At 49.1% G+C, this 16,632-nt stretch overlaps 1 protein-coding gene and 1 long non-coding RNA gene across 2 annotated transcripts; one reads left to right on the top strand and one right to left on the bottom strand.

The window, feature by feature from the left end:
- Nucleotides 1–842: 842 nt before the first annotated feature.
- Nucleotides 843–6,865, bottom strand: PAQR7 (progestin and adipoQ receptor family member 7). The gene is made up of 2 exons (XM_077150769.1): nt 6,754–6,865; nt 843–3,037 (listed from the first exon to the last, which is right to left on the bottom strand). Exon 2 carries the CDS (start codon nt 3,013–3,015, stop codon nt 1,969–1,971), a length of 1,047 nt encoding a protein of 348 aa, XP_077006884.1. The 5' UTR covers nt 3,016–3,037; nt 6,754–6,865; the 3' UTR covers nt 843–1,968.
- A 59-nt stretch (nt 6,866–6,924) lies between these two features.
- Nucleotides 6,925–16,390, top strand: LOC143674705 (uncharacterized). Its single transcript, XR_013171180.1, has 4 exons — nt 6,925–7,290; nt 15,665–15,724; nt 15,837–15,892; nt 16,193–16,390. It is a non-coding gene; the product is annotated as an uncharacterized LOC143674705 (long non-coding RNA).
- The last annotated feature ends 242 nt before the right edge of the window (nt 16,391–16,632 follow it).

Genomic DNA, 16,632 nt, shown 5'->3' with positions numbered 1-16,632 from the left:
AGAGTAGAACATATAGAATAAAAATAAATAATAGGGGGAACAAATGTTAAAATAAATTTAGTTTGAAATAGTGGTAAATGAAAGCGAGGGGCAAGGGGTATGGTATGTACAGTCTTTTTTTTCTGTTTTATCGTTTTATTTCTTTTTCTATTGTCTTTTTATTTCTTTTTCTAAATCGATGCAAATGTTCTAAGAAATGATGAATATGCAACTATGTGATAATATTAAGCATTACTGATTGTATATGTAGAATGGAATGATATCTTAACGTTTTGTTTATTAATTTTTTTAATTAATAAAAAAAGTTTAAAAAAAAGTATTAAAAGACCATCAAAGCATTAAAAATAAAAGAACTTTGTAAATTCTGAAAACCCCTCAAAATGCAAAAAATGCTGACATCCTACACTCTCCACACTTACCCACATTCTCTGTAGTGCACTATATATACTTACCAAAAGACACATCAGGATAGTTTTGAATGAAGTGTATTCATTTGTTTTTTCATTGCTTATCTGTACTTGCTAATTTTCTTTCCCTAGACATGCATATATGGAAAAAGGCAATGTTAGAAAAGTTAACATTTATATACAAGTTGAGTTTGAATGAAGGAAAAAAAAACAACCAGAATCTTTGTCAGATTATAAAGTAAGATTATGTATATTTTATTCACATTCTTTTAGTCTCTTCAAAAACTTTAGTAATAAGACTGCCTCTCTCCCCTGTCCCCCCAAAATTATATGTGTAGAAGGCAGCAACCCTACCCCCAAGCAAGGATAAAACAGTAACTCCCCTCCCTCCATTCTGCCCCCACCCCCGGGGCCCCAGCTTCCAATGGAAAACGTTCTCCAACACTGAGTAGGGTCCATGGGGACCCCAGCACCCCTTCCCTGGAACAGGACACAAAAAGGAGCGAGAGAAACAACAGTTGCCAAAGTCACTTTATTGCATCCAGGACTTTTCAGGGAGTAACCCACCTCTACCTCTACTTCTACCCCTGGTAAACTCCTCCTTCCACACCTCTGGGCCTTTGCACAGGACCCCACCCCTATTCTGTTTGGAACACCCTTCCTCTTCTGCAAACCCCATTCTGTCTCCCTGCCCAAGACCCTGAGGGTCTGATGCAGCACTGATTAATCCCCCCTCAGTGCTTCCCTGACAATTCGCCCTGATATTAATCTCCTTATCATCCTGCATTGATCCCCATGGCCCAGCCTATGGCCTACCTCCTGCCAGAGACCCAGGAAACCCTGAATGGATAACTAAATTTTAAATGAGGGAACTGGGAGAGAAACTGGGGAAAGGGTATGTTGGACATCAAAGCAAGGCTAGCGGGGTTGGGGCTCACTGCCTGGGGTGGTGACTGAAGGAGAGGTATGGGGGGTGGGCTGGGTAGGGGGAGCACTGGATGGAATCCATTTCAGCCTGGCACAGTCTTCTCCTCTGGGGGCTCTCTGGAGCTCCAGTGCCCCAGGCTGGGGCTTAAGGGATGATAAGAACCTGCACGCATTTTAAGCCCACTCTTTCTCCATCTACCAATGAAATCTGGGTAGAGGGGGGCACTGAGGCCTCCCCTGCCACTCAGCTCAAATCTGATTCTGACCTAAGTTCTACTTTCTCTCCTACCAGACAATCCGGAAGCCCCAAGGTGGGGTCCTGGCTCAAGCTGACACCCAGCCACACCCTTAATAAGAAGCAATTGGGGGGCAAGTCAGGGAGCGCACACCTTTACCTCTTCCCTCTCCCAAGACAGAGAGCTTTGGCCGGTCCAGGAATGGACCCCAGCAGCTGGGACAATCCCAGACTCCAAAGACTGGCCAGTAGCGCCCTTGGCAGCTGAGGCACGCACAGAGAGTCACCGCAGGCCAGACAAAAGCAACTTTACCAGGCCTTGTTCCCAAGTGGAGCCAAGCCCGGAGCCCTGGGCCCCCACTGCAATCCCGTCCCCACCAGCTGCCACCACCCGCCCCTTCACTTGGCCTTCTGATCGAGTTTGCGCTGCACCAGCCGGCTCAGGAAGAACGCGGTGAGGACGCTGCTGCCCACGGTGAGCAGGAAGAGGCCGGAGAAGTTGTGGGGCCAGCGGGTGTGCAGAGGCTCATAGATGGCGCGCCGGGCCTCATAGTCCAGCGCCACGGCCTCCAGCTGAGCCAGCGTGCACAGCACCAAGAAGACGTGGAACAGCTGGTGGCCCTGCCCAAAGACGTGGCAGCTGCCGGGGAACCAGCGCTCAGGCAGGAAGGCCGAGAAGAAAGCGGCCGCCAACAAGAAGAAGACTACCTGGCACTTATGGTAGAGAAGAGCCGGGTCGTCCGCGGCAGGGTCGGGGGACACCAGGATGCGGTGTGCCACGGGGCTGATGTCCAGGGCATAGGCCAGCGCCGAGGGTACCTCCTGGCAAGTGCGGCCCAGTAGGCCTGACTTCTGGATGTACTTGTTGTAGCAAGACCCAGTGCAGGAGAGCCAGGCTAGGAAGGCGGCCGTGGGCAGGAAAATGGCCTGCACCTGGGCATGCCAGGCAGGCTCGATGGCATAGTAGAAGTGCGCCAGGGCACTGCCAAACTGGTACACGGCCACACCGACATAGTCCAGGAAGAAGAAGCTGTAATGCCAGAACTCGGACTTGGCCTGCAGGAGGTGAGCCAAGGCACTGAGGGAGAGGTAGGTGAAGGAGGCGAGGACGATCATGAAGAGGGGCAGGGCATGCGGGTCTCCCCAGAAGTCCACAGTACCCACAAAGATGGCCAGCCTCAGCAGCAGCACCAGGGCTGCCAGCAGGTGGGTCCACACGTTCACCGCCTCGTTGTGCTGCCGGAAGAGAGTGCGGAAGTAGAAGCGCCAGGTCCGATGCAGTGGCCGGTAGCCCACATAGATGTAAGGCTTCCAGAAGATGGGGGGCACCTCGGCTCGGTGCACCGTAAAGACAGGCTCCGGCTGCACAGACAGCTGAGATTCCTGGCGGAACAACCGCAAGCTGGGCAGGAGGTGGCTTAGCTTCTGGGCCACCGCTGTGGCCATGGCCGTGGGCCTGGGCAGGGAGCTGGGGAGAGAGGCCACAGCATAGTTAGGGGCCTGGTGTCCTCACCCCCGTGAGCAGCAGCTGGAGGTCTCTGATGCCCAGGTCCCACTCCCACCCCTCCAGCCCCTTCTCCTTGCACTGGGTCAAAGATGAGCAGAATCACCATAAGGGAGAACTCAGCACTGACCTCCATAGATGCAAGAGTCTGGGTCTATTTTGTTCCCTTATGCATCCCAAATTCCTAAACAGTGTCTGACACTAAGTAGGTGCTGAGCATAATGAACATTTGAAGAATGTATTGATTCATGACCACCACCACCGCATGCCCCAGCGTTAGCAGCGGTCTCCTCCTTGGGCTCCCTGCCTCAGTTATCCCCATTTTAGCCAAGGCTCCACATAGCAGCCCCAGCTGTTTTCTTTCTGAAAGCACAGATGTGGCCACGTTGAGCACATGACAGGGTGATAGACTCTCTGAGCCCCTGTATTTGTGTTACCATCAGTGCTCACCTGGTAGTGACAATGGCCTTCCTAACAGACCAGCTGCCTCCACCTTCAGCCCCTTCAGAGTGGCCAGCATCTCCAGTCGACCTTCTGTTACCCTGCATGATATGGTCCCTAATACGGTTTGCAGCCTTATTTTTCAACCTTGACGTACGTCAGATCCCAGTCACAGGCTCACCAAACCCCTCAGTCTGCAGCTTCATATCTATAGATTTGTACAAACTGTTCTCTCTTCTGAGACTCTTTCTTCTTGCCTATCTATCTGGCAAACTCCTGTTCATCCCTCAAAACCCATTTCTTCTCTGATGATTTCTCTGACCCCTGAACCTCCAATGTTGATCCCTCTATTTGGGTACCTATCCTCAGATACCCAAATAGCCATCCTTTAACCATTATAACACTTCTTATGGGTATTAACATATTTAACTTGCCCATCAAGAGCTGATCATTTGACTCATCACTTCATAAACCTCTGGTGTTCAGTATGTAGCTGGCACTCAGTGTTTGTTGAATAAATGAGAGACATAATAGCATTCTGGTAACACTTCATACCTTTCAAGGTCCTACTTAGAAAGCCACTTTCCTCCGGAAAGTCCCCAGCTAACAACTGAATCTATAAAATCAGCCCTTTCCGTCAGCTCTGGCCCCACCCAGAAGTCCACCCCCTGCCCCAATAGCCAATCCCTCCACCACAACTACCACCACCCCTCACGGTCTCTAATTCCAAATACATCACATCTGAACCCTTTATCCTGGCATTCAGGATCCCCGTGTCTTGCTCCCAACCTCATTTCTCACTTAACCCAATGTCACCCTATGCCAACTTCCTTTTCCTCTGATGAAATCCTTTAAGGCCAGTACAAGCTCTACCTCCAAAGGCCCGCCCTGACTGTCTCCCCCTTTCTCCCGACTTCTTAGAGAACCTATACTGAGTTATGTAATTTAGCATTTAAAACATATTCATTCATTCATTCATTTAGCAAACACTGAGCCTCTTTTTTTACCTTAGGCCCAGTGCTGGGCCCAGGGGAGGGCAGAGTAGAAAAGAATTTGACCCCTGCTCTCATGGACTTCATGATCTGGTAGAGATTACAGACAGGAAAAAAAAAAAAGCAAATATTTACACATAACTTGCTATGTGCCAGATACTGCTTTAAGCACTTTATGTATAATTGACTTATTTAAGCCTCATAACACTCTATGAGGTAGGTATCAACATTACTCCCATTTTCCAGATGAGGAAGCTGAGGCACAGAGAAGTTAGGAAACCTGCCCACCTATCTAGATAGGAAGTGTCAGAAGCACAATCTGAATTTGTTACAGTCTCTTAACCATTGCCATCAACTCCCTCTTGCAAAACAAGATGGCAAGTGCTAGTAATCGTGACATAACTATATACTGCTGAGCCTGGTACTAATTGCTTAATTCAGGCTTGTCATCATTCATGCATCATCCACTGTGTCAAATATCTATTAAATCTAGCACCTACCAGACTACTCCCCTTCCCCAAATAAATTCCCTCCAACAAGCTTATTGTTTTTTGTTCATCGTTCATCAGATGTTTATTGCAATTACCTTTGCAACAGGCACTGGACAAGGCAAGGAGGTTCGGGGAAGAATAAAGCATTCACATTCTCTGCCAGCAGTGGCACCAAGATCACCCCAAAACTACCCAAATAATTCACACACAGTCTAAAGTAAACGCAGGGTGCTTGCAAAGCAAAGGCAGCCTCAAGACAAGGTTCCCTTCCTTTCTTCACTCACTGCACCCCTCTTCCCCCACCGGGGGGATGTGGGAGTTAATGGGCGCTGGGCCAGGGCATTACAGGACTCTTCTACTTCCTTCCTAGCCCCGAGAGCCTGGCACAAGGCAGGTTTAGGAAGCAGAACTTGCAGATGAACTAATTAATGGGGCTACTTCTGTCCAGAGTACAAGAACTCCCCTGGCCCACCTTGCTGGTTGGTGAGCCGACACAGGCTCTCTTCCCCTCCCAAAGAGACGGACCTTTGGCCTCAACAGTTTGCTTTCCACCCCTGCCCACACTTTATCTTCCCAACTTGGAACCTCAGAGGGTCAGAAAAGGCCTCTGAGAGCATCTCAGATGGCTCCCTTGTTTTATGTTGAGGAAACCAGAACCCAGAGGCAGGAAGGCCTTTCCTAGAGTTTCACCTGATCCAGCAAGATTTCCATTCCACTATGGAGGGGAGAGGAGAGGGCAGGATAAAATACAATGGTAGCCCGTGCACATCTAGTTCCTGGTCCCTGTGATCTGTAAAGTCCAGCCCAATGTTCCATATTCCATTCTTGGAACGTTCCAAGGAACTAAAGGCTCTGAGAAGTCCTGCGGTAAAGCCCACTGAGCTTTATTTAACCCACATTGCTTAAATAAAGGCCAAGTTTACCTGACCAAGGATTTCTTTGCCAGTAATAATTATATGATAAAGCCAGCTGAAGTATAATGTTTACTCTGTGCTCATCACTTTATAGCTTTTTGTTGTACTTCATTCTCATTCCCAGCCTGTGTGCTTTTGTTGTTGAGAATATCGATGTTCAGAGAGGTTACGTTCCTTACCCAAGGTTACCCAGAGAGAGTGGTGGGGCCAGAATGTGGAGCTGGCTGCTAGCTCTTACCCTCTCTGCTGCTGCCATTCCTCCTGTAACACCTGTCTGCATCCCACAGAACTTCTTTGAGAAAAATACTGGCCTGGAAGCAGGCAAACAGGTCCCTTCTCATAAACGATTTCCTTAGGCTTCTAGCAACTGACTTGCACCCAGGGACTCCAGGCTCCCTCAGCTACCCATTTGCTCTGCACGGATGAAGCCCTGGCCCCAGCTACCTCCTCAGGTGGGTGATGAGCTTTCACTCGCACCCTCCCCTCCCCCCAGATACAGTAAACTCTAAGAACAGGACCCAAAGGCAACATAGCAGGATGGTGGAGGTCCTACCACTTTTCCTTTAGACCTCAACCAGAGGCCCCATTCCATCTAAATAGGTCTGTTTTCAGAATCAGTTCTCATCTCCTGACTCCGTGGAAAGGGGACCCCAATCCAGCGAGAAGGAGGAGCTGGGGTAGGGGGCAGGCCCAGCAGGATGAGGGCTGGTATCCAGAGGCCACCATCAGGGCAGCCCACTGCTGCCCACTAGGCTGCCAGGCCCTACCTGTTCCAGGTATCCCACCCCAGGCAGTTCACCTCCCCTGGGCCTCCTCCAAGCCCCACAAATTGCAACGGTTACCTTGGGGGAGGGTGTTTCTTGAGCCTGGAGGGTGATGACTTCTCTGTGGGACTAGGGAAATTCACTGGATGCCAGGCACTGGGGGTCACTTCCACAGGTGAGGTTCACTAGGGGCGGGGCTTCCAGGGCCTAGAGGTGCCTTGTGTGATGTCACCAGAGGGTGGGGCTAAACACAGCCCCTCACTCCCCTCCTCTTCACCCCCTCACCACTCCCACATTGACGAAATCCAGTTTGAACTCTGTGCCCTCTTAGCCAAGCCTCAGCTATGGAAGGGAGTTCACCATTAAACTCTGCATGGACATATGGAGAAACAAAGCAGTGCATATGGTGACTTACCCAAGATCACAAAGCAAGGGAAGAACAGAACTGAGCAGGGACCAGATGCCTAGAGCCTTATTGATGGATGTCAGGTCACCAGGGCTGGCTTCTGTTCCCTATTCAGTATAAATAGGAACAGGAAGAAGTTGGGGATAAAAGAGAAAGCAGATTCTATAAAAGTTCATGAAGAAGGTGGACTTCAGATTCGGACAAACCAGGTTTGAATCCTGACTCCATTGCATACTAGCTGTGTGACCTTAGGCAAGCAACTAACCTTCTTTGGTCCTTAGCGTCCTCATCTGTAAAATGGAAATAATATTATCTACCTCATAGGCTGCTGCAAAGATGATATTTCTTAGGAAAAAATTTAGGACAATTTAGGGGCAGAATAAATGATAGCTATTTTTATTTATAGTAATAATATTTGAAATATCTCCAGCTTGACATTTGCAAGAGTCAGCAAAGAAACTCAGTCCTCTTTTGGCCTACAATATCTGATTCCACTGGGCTAAAGGACCTCAGAAGTTAACTCTTTCTCCTTAAAAGTCTTCCTTATCCCTGAGGTACAGGGTGTTTGGACTTCTAAGGACACTGGAATTATTTATTGATTAATTATACTGTTCTCAGTAAACACCATTCAGAGCAATCCCTCTGGATTCACAGGGCCCTGAAAATTGGCACTTGCCCACAGGTGACTGGGAAGTGAAATCCCATGTACCCTTCCACTTGAGAGAGAAACCCTGAACTTCATCGGCCTTCTTGAACGAAGGTATCTTTCCCTGGATGCCTTTGATTGGTCATTTCTATAGACTTGTTTTAATTGGGACATTTTCTCAGCCTTAGAACTGTAAACTAGCAACTCATTAAATTCCCCTTGTTAAAAGCATTCCATTTCTGGTATAGTGCATTCCAGCAGCTAGCAAACTAGAACACCCCTCTTCCATTAAGCCTTGCCACCTCTATTTCCTTCTGTCCTCCAGCTGGCTCCCACTGTCAGAGCTTCCCAGAATTACCCTGAGGGCAAAACAGAAGACCAAGCTGTCAGAATGGGCTAATAACCCCCTGGGCTCTGGAGTAGGAGACCCCTGAGTTATTCCCAACCATGGATTTTACTCCATGCTTAGTAGATGCCAGCCCCAAGCTACAGGGGCTGACCCCACAGTGAATAAAGCAGACAGGTCCCTTGCCCTGACTCACGCTCACACATGCCCAGGAGCCTAGGAAGATCTAGCTCAGGAGAGGGGCTGGCCAGGTGGTCACCATGGAGAACTGGAGAAAGCTGCTGCCCCATGGGGGGTTTCCACCACTTACCTCCAGCAGACTGCTTCCAGAGAAGCCTGAAGTTTCATTTTTATGTGAGATTGGGATTTCAGCTCTGGAATTTACAAGCTGTGTGACTTTGCAAAAGTCCCTTAACTGCTCTGATCCTATTTCCTCATTTATAATCAGAACATAACAAGAGCTACCTTGTGGTTCTTATGGAAAAGAAATAAGGTCAGGGATGTAGGTGTCTGGCCCACTATTTTTGTTTGGTTCTGGTCTGGGCTCAGCTACTCAATCCCTGTGTCATCTTGGACAAATCCCTCCCTCTCTTGGCCCTGTTTCCCTAAATATCAAATGAGACAGTGAATTTACCAGTGAGCTTAAAGGGCCCCTTCAGGCAAGAAGACATTCCAACAATATTTATTTTAGGCCTACTAACATAAGTGAACAAAGCCGTTTAAAACACCCTCATCCAGGGATGAGACTGGCCCTGGCACCGTGAGATCTACAATGCCATCCTGACCAAAAGGGGGAAAAGAAGTGTAATAAATAAGGTATCAGTGGCTGAAACAGTTGAAATACAGTCAAGAGGATACTCTGGGGGGTCACTCTTATGCACGCTTCAGTTAGACATTGCTACCTAGCATAGCTTGCCAACCCCCAACCAAAACCATTCCTGCCAATCCTAAAGAGTACCCAGGGTAGTATATAAAATTCTATAAAGGTTCCATGCACTAGGGTAACTTTCCAGAAACCTACAACCTCCAGATAGGTCCCTGGACCAGGTAAGTCCTGAAATGCTGAGGGCCCAACTGCTCCAGAACATCAGATAGTTCCATCTCCCTACCCACTATTAGTGACAGCCCCTTACAATATGAAAAAGTTAGAATGGCCATAGCCCAAACACCCCTAAAGAGAGGGATGGAAAGGTCAAAGGTGATGGTGGAGTTATACAGTGAAGATAGGATTTAACAAATTAATATGAATGCTGAATCATTATATTGACATCTCTTTTAGTCTCCAGGATCTTAGAACAGCTAGAAGTAAAAACTTAAAATAGTGGAACTGTAACCCACACCAAACTCTGAAATCTGTTCTACAAGTAATTGTTGCAATGTGCTTTGAAATTTATTGCTTTAATATATGTTATTTTTCACAAAAAAGGAAAAAAAATCAGTTGTGATGATAAATGCATAGCTATATGATGATATTGTGAACTGCTGATTGTACATTTTGGATGACTACATGGTATGTGAATATATATCAATAAAAAATAAAAATACAATTTAAAAGAAAACACTGCCCTCATGGAACTAATAGGGTGTTAGTACGTAAGGACAACACCTAAGGACATTAACATCCTGCCCTCTTAGATTTTACAGCTTAACCAAGTAAACCCTAAGTACTGTAAGTATTATCTGGTTATAGACTCCTCTTGCTCTTTTGCCTTCTTCCTGGCTTGCAAAATATTCATTGTTGCTTTTCTGGGCCCTGATCGTTCAGCACGCTCACATAAAGACATGGAAGACAAAGTCTAACCTCGTAAGATGAAAATAGTAATACGGCTGGCCCCGTGTTCACATGCACTGTCATGGCTAACCCTCTCAAGGGGTCCTCAAGAGGGGGATGCAGTCTGGCAGAGCCAGAAAGAGAAAAACACTGAAGTAGTATTGCTCAGATCAGGCGCTAACGTGAATATTTTACAGTGCCTTGCTGTTCACAAAGGACCATCCTACACAATTCACCTCCACTTTGTAACAGTTCCCTGAACCCACGGCTAGGCTGATGTCGGCAATCTCCAAAGCACAATGGTAGAAAGGTCTCCCTGACTCCAAAACCAGCTCTTGCGAATCTGCCATCCAACCTCTGCTGGGGGGAGCTCCCAGGCTCTCGGTGGGTGGTCACAGATTATACAAGCCAAATTTTCATCCCTAGCTGACCAACCAATCTCTGAGCACCTGGGTCACCCCCATCAATGCAAACTAATTCCCAACTTGGCCCACTGTGTTTAAAGGAAAAAAAAAATCCCTCATGTCTTCCAAAACTGAACTGAAACCAGCTGTTTTCTTGTTAACAGCACTTTTTTTAAAACTCTTTTATTGTATAATATAAGATATAAAAATAAAGTAAAGAAAGAGAAATGCAATAGTTTTCAATGCACTCTTCAACAAATAGTTACAGGACAGATCCTAGAGTTTGTCATGAGCTACCATATGATCCTCTCTTATCTTACCTTCTAGCTGCCCCAGAATATAGGAGGCTAGAAGAAATACATATTTTTTTTATCATCACAATTGACTTTTTTTGTTCTTTTCTGTGAAAAATAACATATATACAAAAAAGTAATAAATTTCAAAGCACATCACAACAATTACTTGTAAAACAGATTTCAGAATTTGGTGTGGGTCACAATTCCACAACTTTAGGTTTTTACTTCTAGCTGCTCTAAGATCTTGGAGACTAAAAGAGATAGCAATTTAATGATTCAGCAATTATATTCATTTGTCAAATCCTGTCTTCTCTGTATAACTCCACCATCACCTTTGATCTTTCTATCCCTTTCTTTAGAGGTATTTGGGCTATGGGCATTCTAACTTTTTCATGTTGGAAGAGTCTGTTTAACAGCATTTTTGCCCTCCATCTGTAATGAAAAAAAATGTAACCAGAACGAAATAAATAATCTTCCCTGAGGCTCAGACTCACACTGCTAGAGAATGGGAAGCGCCTGGAGGAAGAGATCAGGCCCAGACAGGCTACAGTCTGGGTGAGTCTGGCTGCAGTCAGCGGGCTACAGACTCCCAGCACAGGGGAGAGTAAAGGGACCTGACCAGCAAGTGTCCACCTGGGCAGGGGATCTGAGGACAGAGAGGGGCATCCTCCCACCAGGGGTCCAGAGGGAGCACAAGCCCCATGACGGAAGCCTGAGTCCATCTCTAATAGGACCCAAAACTTGGGGGGCCTGGGCCATCCACCCAGCCAACTTCTCAAACTCCCCAGCCTTGGCCTGATGTGGGCTCTCCTGCCAGGCCTCTGGTGGCTGCTCCAGGGGGACCCCTGGGGACCTGAGTACTAGGCTGCAGGCTTGAGGCAAGTGCTGTGAGCTCTGTGTGGCCTCCTCCTTCCCTTCCCTCACTGACCTGGGCATAGGCTTTCCCACTCAAAGGGGCCTAGGCTGCTTGGACCTTTGCAGAGAAAGCCCCTCCCCAGCCCCAGCAGAGCTATTCCTGCTATTTCTGGGTCCCTAACTGCCCTGAACCCATCCCCTCACCCCCTACTCCCAGGTCCTGGCACCCCCACTCCTCCTTGCCTCCAGGTTTTCACCTAGCTTTCTCTAGGGGCAGCAGGGAGTGCCCTAGCTACCCTCCTCCAGGACACCACTGCCACCCCCACCTCCCACTCTGCTCCCTTCCTGCCCACAAGGGCTCCCTCTGCACTGTCCTCCCCTTCTTGAGCCTTTGCTCCCCCCCAGCACTGCTCCTCCTCCAGCTGCGCTCCCCTCCCTGGGCTCTCACACCCTCCCCCGAGGGCCCTTCCCACCCTCTTCTCCCGCCTCTTGTCCTCCACCCTCCTCCTCCCCCGCCAGCGAACGCTTCCTCCAGCCGCTGCCCCCCGTTTTTCCTCTTCTGCTCTTCCCCAGGCACTTCCCCCTGCAGCTGTGCTCCTCCTCTTTGCTCCACTCGCTCCCCAGAAATTGTGCTTCCTTCCAGCAGCTTCCCCAGATGCTCCCGATCACGTCTGGCTCCCCAACCAGTCGGCTAACTCCTTCCCCACGTGCGCCCAGCCCGGCAGCCCTGAGCTTACATCACGGCACCCCCAAACCCCGCCGCGCCCCGTGAGGAGCTCCCGGCTCGGCTTCCCTGCCCGGCCCCTCCCATCCTTCCCCACCCGCAAACCTGAGGCCAGCCCCAGCCGGAGCAGAGGCGTGAGGAGCTGCAGCTGCCCCGGACCTGCAGCCCGCAGCCTCGGGTTGCCGGGAAAGAGCAGGCAGATAAAGGGGGGCTGGAGGGCAGCGGCCCCGCCCCACGCCGGAGGAGGGCCCGGCGGCGGCCAGCGGGAGCCGGATCCTTCCGGAGCACCCCCACCGCCCCTAGCCTTACCGGGGTGCAAGCTGCGGACCACCCACCCACACCCATCATCACCTCCACATCCAGGTGCTGCACGCGGAGGCGAGGGTGGTCACCCACACCGGAGACGACGGAGCCTCGACGGAACAGATGGGGACATCAGCAGCCCAGAGAGCACAGCGGGCTGCGCCAGTCGCCTGGCCGGGCAGGGGCTCTGCTGAAACTCCCGCCCAGGGCTTCCCACCTTCGAGGGCCGACGCCAACCAGCTGCTCCAGTTTCTGGGCCTGGGAAGCTGGAGTGGGAGGCCCGAGGTGCAGCAGAATGATGGACAAGTTTCCCAGTTAGAGCCTGGGCCCCAGCCTGCACCCACACCCCACCCCTTACCGAGGCTGGTCTAGATGAACCTGACCTTCCCACCTTCCCTTCTCTGCAGCGTGTGTATTGGGGAGGGGGGAGGGAGTGCCCTACCTCCACTCCTGTCTCACTCAAGCTCCCACCAATGAAGCAAGTATTATTGTTAACCCATTTTGCAAAACGGAGAGCTGAGGCCCCCAGAAGTGAAGGACTTTTCTATTTTCTCCTTTGAGCTTCAGGCATTCCTGTGAGGGGAGTGTGATGACGCACCTCCCCACCCCGCCCCATTTTATGGATAGAAACACTGAGGTCCAGAGAGGAGAAAAGGTGTGTCCTAGGTCACACAGCTACAGATGAATTCAGGCAACCCAGAGGTGTGCTTGGGGGTGAGAAGTCACTTAACCAGAATATTTGCCATGGATATTTGAGACCTGAATGATAAAAATAATAAAACTAATGGCAGTGATCACTTTTGGAGCACTTACCATATGCCAGGCTGGATGCAATACCCCTTACATGAGCTGCAGGCCCATGGGGTGGGGAATGGAGTGGGGGTCTGTGGTTATATCTGTTAGTTGGTGAGGAAGCAGGCTCCAGAGGATGCTACCTGCCCAGGGCCACCCAGTAGCAGGCAGGCCTGGATCCCAGCTGTGCTCTTGTCAAGGTCTGAAGCTGCCGGGGCCGGGACACTTCCTTTCCTGCCCTGGTGAAGGGACAGATGGGTCCCAGCCCAGGCAGGGTAGCCACCAGGGGCAGCCAAGGGCCCCTCTCTTCCCTGCCTCCCCCAGCCTAGACTGGACATCTGACAGTGTCTTGGGCAACTGGACAAAGCCTGATGATTCTTCTGCTCTAGCAACCCTGTACTGTAGTTCTTTAAACTCAGGGCCCTGGAAGGGGCACCTGTCAGGTAACCTGAGCATCATCTGGCTGCTCTTGCGGGTCCATGTAATGTTCTCTCCTCCTCATCTGGCTAAGGAGTAGGAACTCCAGGGAAATTGGATTCCTAAGCAGGAATAAATCACGTACCTTGAAAGGAGGCAAAAGGCCTCAGAAATCAGGCTCAGTGCTGAGAGTCCATCAGGAAGGGCTTAACCAGACCAAAGAGAAAAGATAAAGAAAGGTGTGGTATCTGAACTGTCCCCAGCATCTTCTCCTCCTCAAAATGAGGTCATGCATTCACTGCAGGCAGCAAAGCAGTCGGAAGCCCAGGGGTGCTTTCTGCGTGGTCTCACATCTTAGCTCTACCACTTACCAACAATATAACCCTTGGCAAGTTATGTAAACCTCACTGGACAACAGTCTCCTGAACTCCAAAACAGGGCAATTATAACTGCTACATGGGATTGGTGTGAGTAGTAAATTAAGTAATACATCTAAAGTGTTCACAGTACTTGGCATAAAGTAACTGCTTAATAAATGGTGAATTAATGCACTGACCCCAACCACCCTCTAAGCAGTGGGCTCTCTGGAAGCTGTGGGATTCCCCCTAGCCAGCTAGCGTAGATGAAGACTAAACTTGCAGGCAGGTAAAGTCCCAGGGTAGTCCTCACCCAATGGAGCCAGTAGTTAAAGCTCTAGCCTCTTATCAGAAGAAGCCAACTTGGGGAGGCATTCTGTCTGCATCTCAGGCTTCCAAATAGAAGCTCCATTCCCTAAAGCAGAGCCTCGAGTGACTTGTCTGCTTTCCTTGTCTCACTCTCCTCCCTAGCTCCCTTCTGCTCCATGGGATCTCCTCCCAAACAAACTACCTGCACCTAAATCTCTGTCTCTGGTTCTGCTTTTTTTGGGGGGGGTGGGAGTAGAGGATGGAACCAGACAAAAAAATTCCTGGAACACACCTGTATTAGCTAGGGTTCTCTAGAGAAACAGAATCAGCAGGGGATATCCATAAACATAAAATTTATAAAAGTGTCTCATGTAACCATGGGGATGTAGAGTCCAAGGACTTTAGGGCAGGCTGCAAACTGGCAGCTCCTATGAACTCTCAGGAGAGGCTGGCTGGCTGAAGCAGGAAGAGTGACCATCTCTTCTGAATCCTCCTTAAAAAGCCTTCCGTGATTCGTGATTAGATTAGGTGTCACTCATTGCAGGAGGCACTCCCCTTAGCTGATTACAAATGCAATCAGCTGTGGATGCAGTCAATGTGATCAAGATTTAAGTCCATGAAATGTCCTCATAGCAACAGACAGGCCAGTGCTTGTCTGACCAGACAACTGGGCACCACCACCTGGCCAGGTTGACACATGAACCTGACCATGACACACCTGTTTCAGTTTGCTAAAGCTGCTGGAATGCAACATACCAGAAATGGGTTGGCTTTTACAATAGAGATTTATTAGTTTACAAATGTACAATTCTAAGGCCATGAAAATGTCCAAATTAAGACATCAAGAGAAAGATACCTTCTCTGAAGAAAGACTCCTGGTATCCGGGGTTCCTCTGTCACAGGGGAAGGCACAAGGCTGATATCTGCTGGTCCTTTGCTCCCTGGGACTCACTGCTTTCAGCTTATGGTTTCAATGGGTTTCTCTCTCAGCTCCTGTGGGTCATTCCTGCTTCTCTGGGAGCTTCTCTCTCTCCAAGCTCTCTCAGCTTTTCAGTCTTTTATCCTCTCATAAAGGAGTCCAGTAACAGATTAAGACCCACCTTGAATAGGGCTGGGTCACATCTCAAATGAAACAAAAGGTCCCACCCTCAATAGGTCTGCCCACACAGGAATGGATTAAAAGAACATGGTCTTTTCTGGGGTACATTACAGCTTCAAACCAGCACAGCACCCCTCAAAATGGAATAAAAAATCAACTTTAAGCCACTGCCAAACCTGGAAAGTGTCAATTCCAGCTCAAGGCAGTGCCAGTTCAGTAAGACCTTTCCTGACTTTGCAACCTCCTTTTCCTCCCTCTTGCGAAGGCCCTGGAGGGATCAGAACCACAGTCGGCAGCTTGGGGCAAGAGGAGGAAATCACAAAGGGTAAAAATAGAGAAGACTCTCCCATGCCCTCCTTTCCTACTCTAGATTCAAAGACATCAACACTTTGCCTCCTCCTAACCTTTGCACTTGATGTTCCTTCGGCCTGAAACAGGTTGCATCATTTGTGAGGCCCAGTGCAAAGTGAAAATCCAGGCCCTCATTCAAACGGTAAGAATTTCAGTACAGCATCAAACCAAGCATGGGGCCCTTCTAAGTGCAAGCCCTACAAGAGAATGCCCATGAAATTGGCCCCGGTCCCAAATAGCTGAGCCAGTGACCTCCTTCTCACTTCCTTCAGATCTCTGTTTAAATGTCACCTTATCAGAGAGGCTTTCCCTGACCATCTATATCAACGAGCACCCACTGCCCCCACCAGTCACCCACTAATCACCCTTTCCTGTCTCATTTTCCTTCTGGGCAGTCATCACCCTTTGACCCTTTGACCCTTTGTCTGATTCCTTCCACCAGAATGTAAGCACCCAGAGGGCTGCAGCGGCTGTGGTTCACTGCTCTATCTCCAGGATATAGAAGGTTCTTGACACAGAAACTAATGACGGAAGGAAGGAAGGGAGAGAGGGAAGGAGGTAAGGGAGGCAAGAAGCTGTCTTCCTACTTGGAGCAGACCTTGGCTTAGGAAGAGGAAACCTTTGACTTCAAAATTGTGAATATTGCTCTTTCAACTTAACTGAAGTGAAAATGTTTTGAAACGTGGGTGATTGAAGGACATTTTTTTAAAATCTGATAATGTCCAGTCAAATCATGGGACCTGCCTCCAATTTCAACCAAATGACATGAAGAACCAGCATTGCAGGCAGAAGACAAAGTTGTTTCCTCTGGTAGAGTCCCACATTGTTCATTGTGCTGGTTCCCACACATCTGTATACCCCATCCCCTTTGTGCACAATAGT

This window comes from Tamandua tetradactyla, chromosome 2 (genome assembly GCF_023851605.1).
Source record: "Tamandua tetradactyla isolate mTamTet1 chromosome 2, mTamTet1.pri, whole genome shotgun sequence".
NCBI lineage: Eukaryota > Metazoa > Chordata > Mammalia > Pilosa > Myrmecophagidae > Tamandua > Tamandua tetradactyla.
The sequence above is the reverse complement of the archived record's forward strand: the minus strand, read 5'-3'. Positions and strand labels throughout refer to the sequence as shown.